This window comes from Vanellus vanellus, assembly GCF_965231255.1.
Source record: "Vanellus vanellus genome assembly, chromosome: 2".
NCBI classification, from domain to species: Eukaryota; Metazoa; Chordata; class Aves; order Charadriiformes; family Charadriidae; genus Vanellus; species Vanellus vanellus.
The window spans coordinates 8,523,389-8,537,055 of NC_138906.1; the positions used below are offsets into that span (position 1 = coordinate 8,523,389).

The 13,667-nt window shown below is 42.0% G+C and overlaps 1 protein-coding gene across 1 annotated transcript; it reads right to left on the minus strand.

Moving 5' to 3' along the window:
* Positions 1-513: 513 nt before the first annotated feature.
* XRCC2 (X-ray repair cross complementing 2) lies at positions 514-12,525 on the minus strand (the record flags this gene model as incomplete). The annotated part of the gene is made up of 3 exons (XM_082499619.1): positions 514-1,229; positions 6,808-6,889; positions 12,487-12,525. The coding sequence occupies 3 exons, from the start codon at positions 12,523-12,525 to the stop codon at positions 514-516; spliced, it is 837 nt and encodes a 278-aa protein (XP_082355745.1).
* Positions 12,526-13,667: the final 1,142 nt, after the last annotated feature.

Genomic DNA, 13,667 nt, shown 5'->3' on the forward strand with positions numbered 1-13,667 from the left:
CAAATCCTCGTCTTCAGGCAAAGTCGTGAATGCATTTCATGTGCCCGAGGCTACTGGGAATAAACCAAGGCCAATATTTATAAAGAGCAAACACTCGCCTTTTTGCAGTCTCCCCCACGGACAACTAGGCTCCCATTTCTGTGGCTTGGAAGAGGAGGGGTGGAAAGCAGTAAGACCCAGAAATTATATCAGTGCATTTGGCTGCGTATCACATAGGTTAGATCACTGAACGATACTAGGAGTTTAAAATGTCTTTGGTTATAATTTTTTTGATTTAATCTCTTTATGCGTAAGCACAAAAAAGTAATTTCAACATTCTTCGCTAGTTTAGACTAAACGTCTATAGTAATTCAAAAATTTTACCTTTTTCTGGCTTTCACTAAATTTTAAGAAAACGGTGACAAAAATTCTGAATCACCCACCAACAAAGTTTAAAAGGTACTAAAAACTACTTAGACCTAATCAAGCCTTAAGCACCAGGATTTGCTACAAGTTAAAAAAAACAAAGGGAAGCTAAAACTGAACTCCACATTCTGCAACACTAAATGAACGTTTTGCTACATGATTTCTTTTGAGGTGGCAAGAAATGACTGTAAAACTTTTGCTGTTGCCAGAATTACATTGCTTAGAGAAAAATATCCTGTGGGTTACCATTTGTTGCCATGATTTACAAAGATAAGGTCTATAGTCTGTATCAGTTTCATGTTGAAGTTTTAAAGGAAAAAAGCTTTCTGCAGAGTTTATAGATTTTTGCATGAGTGTCTGTGTTGTTGCAAAGAGGACTAAGTGATGCTCCCTCACAAGCTTTTCAAGAAAGTTGGCACATTTCTTCAGATTCATCTCCTGCGAGTTAAGACTCTCCCCTCCATTGCTTCTGTCTATCCAATAAAAAGCTGACAGGCTATCTAAAATCAAAAGGCAGAGAGAGGGGTGAGTGCAAAACATGTTTTCTAAAGAGTAGAGAGTGAGGAGTAACTGGGTGCTACTATTGCAGTTCACAAGAAAAAGCCTTCCCAGACATTGCTTTATCATTTCTTCCGTCCTTTGTGCCAATCTGTTCTCAAGAATGGTAACCAGTCGAAGCATATCAAAATGGTAGTCCGTATCAATGAACATGACTTCTACTTCCAGTCCTCCTCCTGATTTTGGAATGATGCAGCGGGCTATTATGTGATAAAGCATTTCTGTTTTTCCTGTTCCTTCTGGGCCATGGAATTCAATCACATCTCCTGTTCAAAAAAAGCAGCAAGCCGTCAGGTAAGAGAATTTATAGCTCAGTTTTCAGTGTTTACTGAGCCAATATTCTTATTCCACTAATAGGAAAATGTATTTTTTTTAAAAGTTTGATATTCATAGAACTGTTTAAAGCTGGTTTAGCACCTACCAAGAGAAATTTCCATTTTCAAGAAAGGCATCTAAAGTAAAGAAAATCAACTGAGAACGAAGGCTGAAAAAAACCCCTGCCAATAGCATCTGGGACAGCAATACCAATCAAAGATTGGCAACTGGATTTCATCTATCATTACACGTAGATGAAGGCTGAAAAGGAAGCTGCTACACAAAAGCAGCTAAGAAACGATATACCACCAGTATATTTATTTAGCACTTACATTCTTCTGTGGTGATCATCATATGAAACTGCTTCTTTTGACGAGGGGGACTCAGAGATGCCTTGAACTCCAGGCAACAACTCTACTGGCTAAAGCAAAGGATCTTTGCTTATAAACGGACTCAGTCTAACTGCCTGATCCCTGTGGGTCAATAAAATACATATCACATCATACATTTAAAATGTTAATTAAAAAAACCATTATGCTTTTCTAGGGAATCAGTCCTTTTGTTGGAAGTGAATGCAAGATACTCTAAAGTGTGTTCCAAAGTCATCTTATGTTTTACATCAGAGCAAGACTCTAAAAAAGGTTAATTTATTAGTTGCTCTTCATAAATTTCTAATTTCAGAAACTGGATCATTTATTTATGACATTTTGGATTTCAGGCAGAAGAGTAAAGACATGCACTAAGGAAAATCACACAACTGTAATTGCAGGAAGGTGAGAGATGTCTATGGCCTTGCCAAGTGCAAATGGCATAACATCTTTTCATAGGGGGGGATGCAAGACTAGAGAATTAATTGCAACTTCACTTAAACATGTTTGTGCCTGCCTGAGTTAACAGGGTTTTTCAAGTCATTACTCAACTTGCAGAAGATGTCCTTGTTCATAAGTGCGTATAATGTCAAGATGCAGCTTGGGATGAGGGGCAGAGGGTGGTAGGGAAGAAACTAAGCTCTTACTTCACCCATTGCAAGCGGTGAAAGCAATTTACACCTCATGTGACAATTCTATCCGTTTCAGTGACACTTGGACTGCCTGTCTCTCCATAATGAAATTCCTGCTGCTCCACAACTGCAATTACGTTTTCCTGAATTTCTCATAGTTTGAAACTTACTAAAAAGCTTGATTGCCTCCCAAACCCTTACTTATCTGTTCTGAATGGCTCTTCCCACTTTTGAGATGAAAGATGACTACACTTCCTATGACATAAATCTTCATTTTCTCTTCCTGTTCAGAAGTCACAATGTTCAACTGTGCCACTTGCAGCCAGCAGCTGCTCTGCTGTCACATACAGGGTGCCAGTGACATAGCCACACCACGGTAGGATACGATAGTGGCTTGGAAGTACTCCTCCTAAACGTGCTGGGTAGGTCATTCCCTCATATTTCAAGTCAATTGGAATATATTTAGAACAATTGCATAAGTCATCTCTTGTTAAGCAACAAAGTGTATCTTCTCTTTGCCGCTAGCTTTCAGCACAAGACTTCTGCCACCCTGACTGGCATTTCTGAATCCAGACCAATAGCTGAATTGGACCAATATGAAATAGATTGCTTCACCTACCTTTTCAGCAAAATCTGACTTGTTTAAGAAAAAATGGCTCTCTGTATGGCCACTCAGAAGCAGCAGAGGCCAAATCAGAATTACTGTTTGGTAATGATTCAAAAGAATTGAAATAAATGCTTGACTTTATCCATTTAAAGACATTTTATGAAGGTATCTATGTGTTACCTCCTATAAAACTTCACATAAGGGAGCTGTAATGCACAGAATAATTTGGATGAGCTTTTATTGGCAGAACTAACAAATTTATTTAAGAAAAAATTCTAAGTTGAAAGCAAACACATTCTTAAAGGAGTTTTTGTGGTGGTGGTTTATAAATTTCAACAGCAAAACAGCTAAGCACTCTTCAAAGCTTATTCAATATTGCTGAACAAGATACACACCCGGGTGGTAGCTTGACCAAAACACTTAAGTTACTCTGAAAAGAGCAACAGCTTGGACTGTAAGAAACCCTCAAGGCAGCTGGGGATTTCTGTGCCTTCATGATTATCAAAGAGGCTGCCCACAAGAAGAACCGGTGCAAAACAGAGGCCATTTATAGCAACATCTATAAATGTAGAGTTTCATTAAATTAGCCACCAGGCTGTTACAGTAAGATAAGAGGGGAAATTCATCCTTCTGGATCAGAGCAGACAAACCATGACACAGCAGAGGAGGAAGTGTGGCCAGTAATGTTTTCAAGAGGCCTTTGACACCATCACAACAGGTCATGGAAGAAACAGTGATCAGTACTAGCATCATCCATTACTGTCAAAATACTTTGAAAGGAGGGTTAGTAAAGAGATACTGTTATGGGATGGAAATAGTCTGCCAGGCAGAGTAGGAACAGACACTTTATCATGGAAGAAAGCTAATGGGAAATTTTCCTATTAGAATTGGTGTTGCCCAATGTTACAAATAGCAGTAGATTAGTGTTCCAAAATGTGCAGAAGACAAACTAATTGGGTTAATAAAGACTTAAGACTGAAGATTTAACAGATCAAGATGGATAAGCAGAATGATTTCATATGAAATTCCGCACTGACAAATTCAAGAAGTACATTTTAAGGAGTCACCCAAGACATCGCTTGGCTCACAGTAGCTTGAACGGCCAGACTAAAGAATACAATAGGCCCCTGCCATGCAATGGCATACAGGAGAAACTAAATGATGTTGCATAAATGTAAATATGTAACACTAATACATTCTTAACTGAAACACTGTGCTCAGTCCTGGTCATCAGTTCAGTGTTATCTCTTGAATAAGAGCCTTAAGTTTTGTCTGTAACCATTACACTAGCAAGTGTTGGTTAAACTATTTTCTGACGCTGCAGTTACAAACAGGCCATTAGAACACTCCGCAACAGCTCTTCAGGTTTCACATCGTCAGATACCTTGAAGTTACTGGACTAGTAATTTACAGTACTGAGCAGAACCTGTCACTAATATTTGTGCCATGTATCAGTGAAGTAGAAAGGCCTAATATTTATTCCAAGTTAATGCTGGGTGTCGTACTGCTGCCGAACATCAGAGCGTTATACTGACACCCACACCTTCATACCAGTGGCATAGGAGAAGTATGACTGGCAACAGTGGAACATTATTTAAAGCTCGTGTCACTTTTGCTCCATTCCAGAAAAGCTTAAATGGTATGTAATTAATATGCTTATGTGTTCTTAAATATGCAAGTCCACCATAATTAGAAGCAGTGACTAGAATAGTACCTATATTAGCCGTTCCTATTTTATAGTACTCTGACATGTTATGAACACAACCATGATGCAATGTTTGGATAGTTTAATGGAACTTCATATATATGTTTGTTTGTTTCAAATACCATCAGGAAAAAGAATAATTTAGGTGTTTGCATTGCTTTAATCACAGCATTTGAGATTAAGAGCTGTTCAGTACAGACTTCATGGGCAATATGTTACAGTATTCCAGAGTGACCTACTAAAAGTCAAGTTCATGACAAATGGAGAGGTAGGTCTTCAACAGGGATTTAAGACCGAATAATGAGAACACACATCAAAATAACACATGGACTCACATAAATACTGTGGTATGAAAAGACAAAGCAAAAATGTAATAAAAGGTGAAGTCCATTTATGTATATAAAGCTAAAGATCTGTGCTAGTATGTTATGTGACTTCACTATTGTCAGCCAAAAAGCATGACCAATACAGATAATTTATGCCATTTGTTAAAAGCAGAAGACAAACAGAAGTGCTTCAGAAGCTCAATGACCATGTTGGCACAGAGAAAGCAGCGACGAATTTAGGTTTCCAGCCACCTGGGAACTAAGGTTCTAGAATAGTCTTTGTACAGACACAAACAACCTAACATAGCTTTAAGATCAAAGCTGATAATTTGATGAATAGAATTATGTAATGCCATGGACTGTGACAGCAAGGGCAATTACTGACCCCCAAGAAGGATTCTTGTAGTCTGTTCTACCAGAACATGGCCAGTTTAGTCTCAAACATTTGTTTATTCTGTGCAAAGTTCATTTAAAAAACACAGGTTTAAAGATCAGCATTTTCTATTACTGCACTTTTTCAAAACAAAAAATTTCTCATCTTTAAAAAAAATATTTAAGCATTTAAGAGCCTTGTGAAGTATATACCAATTTCACTACTGGTTCTTAATTCTTCTTGTAGGTAGCAAAGCAGTTCAGAATTGAGAGTATTTCAATAATCTTCTCTGCTCCATTTGCACTGGCTTACCAGTATTTCTGTGCCCTTTATTTTTGTTATATCATATTTGAAACTTTCAGGGGCAGAAATCATATAGTGCTAAACCCCTAACGTATACTCAAGTGCTGCAAAATAATATACTAATAGTCTCACAGCGACTGCATTTGAGACTAAGCATCATCTCTCTACCAATTACCCCAATTCTTTTTATTGCTTTTTCTGCTATTTCTTCTGAACCTTCTACAATTTGTGGGAATTCAAATTGCAAACAAGTATGTTGATAACCACTGCAGCCACACACTTTTCATACAAAATCCATTCATTCACACATACATTCAACAACTGTAGTACCTCACAGCATGATCCTTACAGTTTGCCATTCATATTCCTTTTTTGCTATCTATTTCTACTTTGTATAATCAGAGTAGTCTCTTCCATTGTGAAATCCATGAATTTCCACAATCTGGAAAACCAGTCTGACCTCCTGAATAATCAAGGAATTAAGTGTCCTAATTTTTGTTTAGCTCAGTGATTTCTTTCATTAAAAAATCCAATCTTGATCTTAAAACTTCTTGCTAGAAGAATCTACCTTAAACTTGTACTGGTGTCACTGGGACGCGGCGCAATTTCTCCAATTTGAAATTCTCATTTATTCACTGAAGGGCTATCTAAGTCATTTTGATCCTAACATCATTCGTGAACTCATTCAGCTGATTAGTACCTATGTTCATAACGGAATTGCCTCTAAAGTTCCATCTAAGTACGATCAGGACTTTTCAGGCCGAGACTGAATGGCTTGATGACTTGACTTTATTGAGAAACACTGTTCGCTTATGCCCCTTTTCCTAACTGATCCAGACCACTCCATATTACTGAATTCTGTCATTTATTGAACCTCAAGTTCTTTGCGAATTTCTGCAGTTATGACTTCATGGTGGTTTTTTAGACCACTGATTAAAAAAAGTTAAATTACAAGCACGCACAGCAGCATGCTTGGTATTTACTCACCTACACCTGTGTTTTGATACCCATAAAGTGGATAATTTAAAGTCCATTTAATAATGTTCGGAATAGCAACTTACTTCATTTTATCTAGTTTGCATAAAACTACATCAACAATTAAAATTCTGAACCCATGGCAAAAAGATCTACTTGTATGCTTATCTCTGGCATATTGCTCTGAGAATACTTTTACACCAATATTTTTCCATAAATGTGATAAAGATACATTTTTACCATGAACAGGAGATCCTTCCTCAGTAAACAGATAAGGTTCAAGATTCTTCAGAGAACTTCTGCCCTCAAGTCGAGCAAGTAGCTTTTAAGGAAAAGACAGAAGAGACATGCTGTTAACTCAGAATAATGGACCTTGGGAATCAAATTTAAAGGATCCTGAGAACCAGGAGCTTTCTGTGACAGCTCTATCAAAAGATTAGTTTGATTTTAAAAATGTTTTCATAAATACATATGGAACCTATAGTCTGGACTAGAGCAACAGAAGGTTCCATCCTTACTTACAGTTAGCACATACTTTCAATGGCAATAAAGAGTGGATATACATTAGGGGAAATAAAGCTGAAAAAGAAAAAGCTGCACGGGTAGACTAGCAAGAGGGATTGCCTGTGGTATACAGCAGTGCTGCCATTTGACAGAACGAACGGAAAGATCATTTGTAATAACCATCACCTCCACAACAAACTACTGGCTGAGAGGTGAAACATTTTACCCATCATTAGTCTCCTGAGTCAGTCCCTCAGTCAGTCAGCATTTATGAGTAAAAACATGTACATTTCATCTGAAAAGTTATACAGGACTCTTCTGGACTACAATCCTATTATATCATATTTACTTGTTCAAACAATCATATTTACTTGTTCAAACATAGTATGGATTAAGAATGATCAAAAATAATTAGCCACCAGTACCTCTGCAAGACTCTAAAGCAAACTCGAATTTGTATAGCAAGTTCCTCAAGCCCCTTGTAAAGTAAGTCCATTGTAAAACAAATTAGTCCAAAGTTCACGGACAATTTCTTAAATTGAGAGGTATTTGCATAGCAAGTAGACAGGTATTCACATAACTTGTGTTATTTGTAGTTCTGGCATACTTTCATAAACCAAGAATTAACATTTCACCCAGTGCTAGAGCTGTTATTAACACACACGGGAAAGGACACTATCAGGATGCTCAGAGCATTGCCAGAGCACGTACCCCGGTGCCAAATATTTCATTCTCCAAGACACCCAGCTGTCATTTAAAGATTTAAACAAAACAAATCCCATTCAGTTTGATCCCGTCCTTCTCAAAGCCAGTCACCAAACGAGCAGTGAGCACACACCTTTAAGCATATGCTGCGCTGCCTTATCTTGCTTTCCTCTTTGCCACACCGATGAGCAACATTTCCTCTGAATTGTCTTAAAAGTTTAAACAGTTGTGTGTGTGTTTGCCTTTAATAGGAGAATAAAACTCCATTAAATGGCCCTGAATTTACTTCAAGTGGTCACAATGGGAATCTAAGTGTGACATTTTCATTGACATTTTAACATTCCCTTCCATTAAGAAAATGTCAATGTGTTTGCCTTTGTTTGCCTGTTCACACCTATTCAAGAGAGTTTTCCAACACATCCAGTGAAGGGCCATAAAAACACTTGAGTTGACCTTGCTCTGGGTCTGCAGATCCTCCCGTTATGTTTCACACATTTGTGCAGCACAGAAAACACTCACGTAGTAAATTCTTGTATATTTTGGGAACCAGTAGGGTCCTGTGACCTGGACGAAGCAAAAAAGCAGATGGACACACATACACAAGAATACAGGAACGCATCTCAGGGCACGTAAACCAGGAGCTTGCAACAACCACGAGGGCCATCGCAGACCCTCCACGTGCAGCCCTCCCATGCAAGCAGCTACCCGCACCTGGCCCTGGCCCCCAGCGAGGAGAGGTTGCGCCCGCCGCGGAGAAGGGCCGGGAATCTCTCACCCCCTCATCCGCCTGTGGAAGTTGAGAGAAACAGGAAAACCACTGCCTGCTGCTGCTTTCTGATGCTCTTCATTTCTTAGCAAAGGAAGTGCTGCTCTAGCACTCGGCGACCACACAGGTTCCACTGTGGCACTGCTGGGGCCGGGAGCCACAACTATTGCTGGGCTAAACACGCTTCTGCAGCCTCCTGCTCCCAAATTTATTTCTAGATTAATGACTACATCCTCTGCAGTTTATTCCTTCTGGAAACGATCAGTCCCCATCTCTTGACTATCACCTCTTTATGCTTACTGCTAGAGCTTTGGAAATACACAGTAGATTGATTGCTATCGTTTAAATGTGAATCTGTGGTTATTTAAATGACGAGTTTATATATTCATTTTAAATAACTACAGGTGCTTACTCTGAGTACTGCTCATGTAGGTAATTTATGATAATTCGCTGATGATAGTGCACCTGTGTTTTTATCAAACTTGTATTTACTTCCGAGTTCTGAAGCAGAATCTCCAAAGGCACTTGCCTCATTAGTGTCACGCTGGGAGCAACAGGGTTCCTGGCAAACAGCTAACAATTTTCCTTCAAATCTCAGAAAGGTTTGTCCACACTACAGCAGAAGTGATGGAAGCAAAGCTGAGAGGAGACACTAAACAGGCATCCCTCGCCTCTGCTGATATTAAAGACAGGGACAACGTGGGTTTTTCCAAATCGGCAAAAGCCACCTTGGCTCTGTTCCAGGGGAGGCATTTCCATTTTGCCTGCTCACATTTTCTTCTGTAAAATGGGGGGCAGTGGCGAGGGCGGGGATCTACAGGCAATTAAAGGGTGATCTGGATTGTGGATGTCAGGCATCCTGAGCTTTGTTGCAGACAGCGTACTGAACACAGGACCACTGAAGAGAGCCTTTGAGTGGAAAGAGCTTGAAAAGACCCACCGAAACAATTTCAAATCACGTGTTAGAGACTTCAGATTCTGTAATTTAACTGTATATGTTTGTTTCTTCTTTCATAATGCTCTTTTATACAAAATACCATCTTTTAACAACCTGCTAGTGGTAGGTCTTCACTCTTAGGTGTTCTTCAAAAGTGTAATTACATTAGCAAGAAACTGCACACATGTGCAGTTACGTGTAGAAAACAAGCTATACTGCAAGTCAGGCAACAGCTGGGTTAAATTTCATTAATGACAAGGTTGATGGGACTCGAATATTTTAGCTATGTCTTTTATAATTTATCAATTTCATCTTTTTAATAAAGAAACATGCATATGGACAGTCCTATTGAATAATATGCTTACACTATATTGGTTTCAATGAAGCTATGCATAAATGTAAGCATACATGTAGGTCTTGTCAGGAATGAGATATTACTTCATTAAAATGTTAAAGAAATTTAAATTAAATACTCGAGCTCTGTTAGAGGCTGTGAGCTAACCTACAGGCTATTTACAAATACAAACCTATCTCGAGTATGAGACAAAATTTAATTTTCAACCACTATAACCACTCTGACGGAGCTTTTGTAAACTTTGGGCACGAAGACATATGCAAGCAATTTATCATTTATTTTACTGTAATACACCAAAGGTGTTTTGCGAGAAGTTCTAATTTGTTGTATTAATTATATTCAATAATAAGTACAAGAGTGCGGTCTCAGTATAGCTCTCACTAAAATCTGATCTTACACATTTGAGAGGTACTGTTTTAAATTAAGTATTTTTTGTTTCAAGGGTTTTTACCATTTCTTCTGGACAATGTACTTTAATGGACAGTGACATTAACCTTTCTTAACCCACTGGTTATCAATTTGTCCCTTGTTCAGGTTTGGTAATCCATTCCATCATGGGCAGTTGCTGGCATGTGCATTCCCTGCTGGGATGGCTTATATGAACATAAATACATTTACCCACTTGGTCAGAAAGCAAAACTCGCGTCCTTAATTTGTGTATATTTCCTGATAGTAGGCAGCTGTTACTGGTTGGGGTTTTTTTAAGTGTCAAAAGGGCTAAAGAACTCAAGTGCCACTGAAAAAATGTGGAGCTTTAACAAGAAATATTTATTATCACAGGTTTTATGCTTTTATGTGCACTTCTCAGCATATTCTGATACAGCAACACACAAATCTCCGAGTAATTAACTTGCTGATTGTGAGTAGAAATCACTAACAAATAAACCATCTGGTGGAGAAAAAAAACCCACAAAACAACAAAACCAAACAACAAACCCCCCAAACTCAAACGCCCTTTCTCCTTAGAACAGGAAAGCAATCCCACCTTCCATAGTGTTTATTTCAATCCAACGTTCCTCCCAACTCTTCTTCCTCACTGCATCCACTCCAATGTTTGGGAGGGAGGAGTGCCAAGAAAACATTTATAAAGGGATTACCGAAGTACCTGAAACAGCCTCCCCTGCGCTGCAGGGCAGCGCCATAGCAAGCCTCCAGCCGCCCCGATGACACAAATCATGGAGTTTTCAGAGTTGGAAGGGACCTCTAGAGATCATCTAGTCCAACTCCCCTGCCAAAGCAGGATTGCCCAGAGCACATTACTCATGACTGCATCCAGGTGAGTCTTGAAAATCTCCAGAGAAGGGGACTCCACCACCTCCCTGCGCAGCCTGTGCCAGTGCTCTGTCACCCAAACCGTAAAGAAGTGTTCCCGTGTATTTGAACGGAACTTCCTATGTTCTAATTTGTGCCCATTGCCCCTCATCCTGTCACTGGGAACCATTGAAAAAGAGCCTGGCTCCATCCTCCTTCAAGCCACCCTTTAGATACTTGTACACCATAATAAGGTCTCCCCTCAGCCTTCTCTTCTCCAGGCTAAAGAGTCCCAGCTCTCTCAGCCTTTCCTCATAAGGGAGATGCTCCAAGCCCTTAATCATCTTAGTTGCCCTTCGCTGGACTCGCTCCAGCAGTTCCCTGTCCCTCTTGAACTGGGGAGCCCCAAACTGGACACAGTATTCCAGTTGTGGCCTCACCAGTGCAGAGTAGAGGGGGAGAATGACCTCCCTCGACCTACTGGCCACACTCTTCCCTATGCAGCCCAGGATTCCATTGGCCTTTTTGGCAACAAGGGCACATTGCTGGGTCATGGATAATTTACTATCTACCAGGACCCCCAAATCCTTCTCCTCAGAACTACTTCCCAGCAGGTCCGCCCCTAACCTATACTGGTGCTTTGCATTCTTCCTCCCCAGGTGCAGGACCTTGCACTTGCTTTTGTTGAACCTCGTTAGGTTCTTCTCTGCCCAGCTCTCCAGCCTGTCCAGGTCACGCTGGATGGCAGCACGGCCCTCTGGGGTGTCAGCCACCCCACCCAGTTTGGTATCATCAGCAAACTTGCTGAGGATACACTCTGTCCTCTCATCCAGGTCATTAATGAATATATTGAACAAAATTGGACCGAGTATTGACCCCTGGGGGACACCGCTGGTTACAGGCCTCCATCTAGACTCTGTGCCGCTGATCACAACCCTCTGAGTTGTGTCACACAGCCAGTTCTCAATCCACCTCGCTGTCACCTCATCTAGCCCACAAAGGCAGGACTTCTCCCGGCCTCGGCCAGCGGCCACCCACCCCCTGAAACCCTCTCCAGCAACCCCCAAAGCGCTCCAGGGCCGACTGAACACCCACCTCCCCTCACACAGGGGGCGGGCGGTAGGAGGAAGGGCGGCGGAGACGGGAAGGCGCGGCTTCTCCCCTCCTTCCCTCACACACCGCCCCATCGGGAGGCTCCGGGCGCTCCCCTCCGCCCGCCCCGAGGGGGTGGGGGACGGAGCTACGCTAGCTAACCCCCCCGGGCGGGCGGAGGGGAGCGCCTGGCACTTTCCCGGGCTGCGGCCCGCCTCGCCTCACCCTCCGCGACGGCAGTGCCCAGAGCCCCACGGTGAGGGGAACCCGGGGGAGGGAAAGAGGGGGTGTGGGGGGGCATTGCCTCACCTGAGTGCCCGACTCCGCCCTCCGCAACGCGTCACCCATGGCCGGCAGAGACTACTGCGCAAGCGCGCTGCCCGCGGGCTTTCCTGCCCTCCAACGAACCCCCGCTCGGCCGGTTGGCGGCTCTGCGCATGCGTGTTTCGCTCCCACCCTGGGAGGGTGGGGTGGAGTCCGAGGACTGAGGGTTCGCGGGTTCGAGTCCCGCCGTGGGCTCACGTCGCGCTCGCCAGCCCTGCGCGGCTCGGGATTCCCGAAAAACCGGTCACTAGGGAGGAGGGTGTTTGTTTATTTTATTTTTTTTTTTAAAGGACCTGTCTTTGTATAGGTTTGTGGTGTTTTTTCCTGCTCCTGATGAAGTCGGGGTGGGTGGCTGGGTTGATGTGACTCAAGGGATGCTCATCCGCGACACTGGGGCTGACATGACTCAAGGGAAGCTCATCAGCGCGGCCACCATTAAACTCTTGACGCCTTGCAAAATTGCCCTTTGCAAAAGCCAGCTATCAATTACAGGTTCGATTAAAAGGGGTTTGGAATATTTTAAATATGTGTATTGAATGAGCTGAGCTCGCGTGGTGCATGATGCTCCAGGGCAGGAGCCCGTGGGCCGGGCAACTGCGTGCCCGTGGCCGGCAGTGGGACCTGCTCCTCCTCCTGAGGACCACGGCTCATCTGCTGAGGTTGCGCAACCTGAGGCAGCAAGAGGGATGAGCACAGGGAGAACCTGTTTGTGTTTTCCATAGGCTAAATACAAAATCAGTAGGATAATAATAGCAACTCCCCGTAGCTGTGTATCAAAGAGCAGTAATCATATCATCCCTTTGGGTTTAGCGAGGTTATCGGGGACACTGCATGTTCTTAGGGCTAGGAGGAGAAACTGGTGGTGGAGTTCTTTGTTTCTTCAAAGAAATCATGTTTGTCTATACAAAAAGAGTTTCTGCTAGCTTGGTCCTGAATGCACCACAAATCAGAAAAATCTAACCTCAGATGCAAGGCGGTGGCTCTGTTTACTCTTTCAACCCTCTTTCAGCCCAAAATACAGTGCTCCCTCTGTTCAAAACACCCTGTTGTTGCCACCTGGCTCTAACTCAAGGTTTTAGATGGATGCCACCTGCCCCCACAAGGTCAGTCAGACTTAACCCAGCTCAAACCAGTACTTTTAGTGTCAAATCCTAAAACTGCTCATT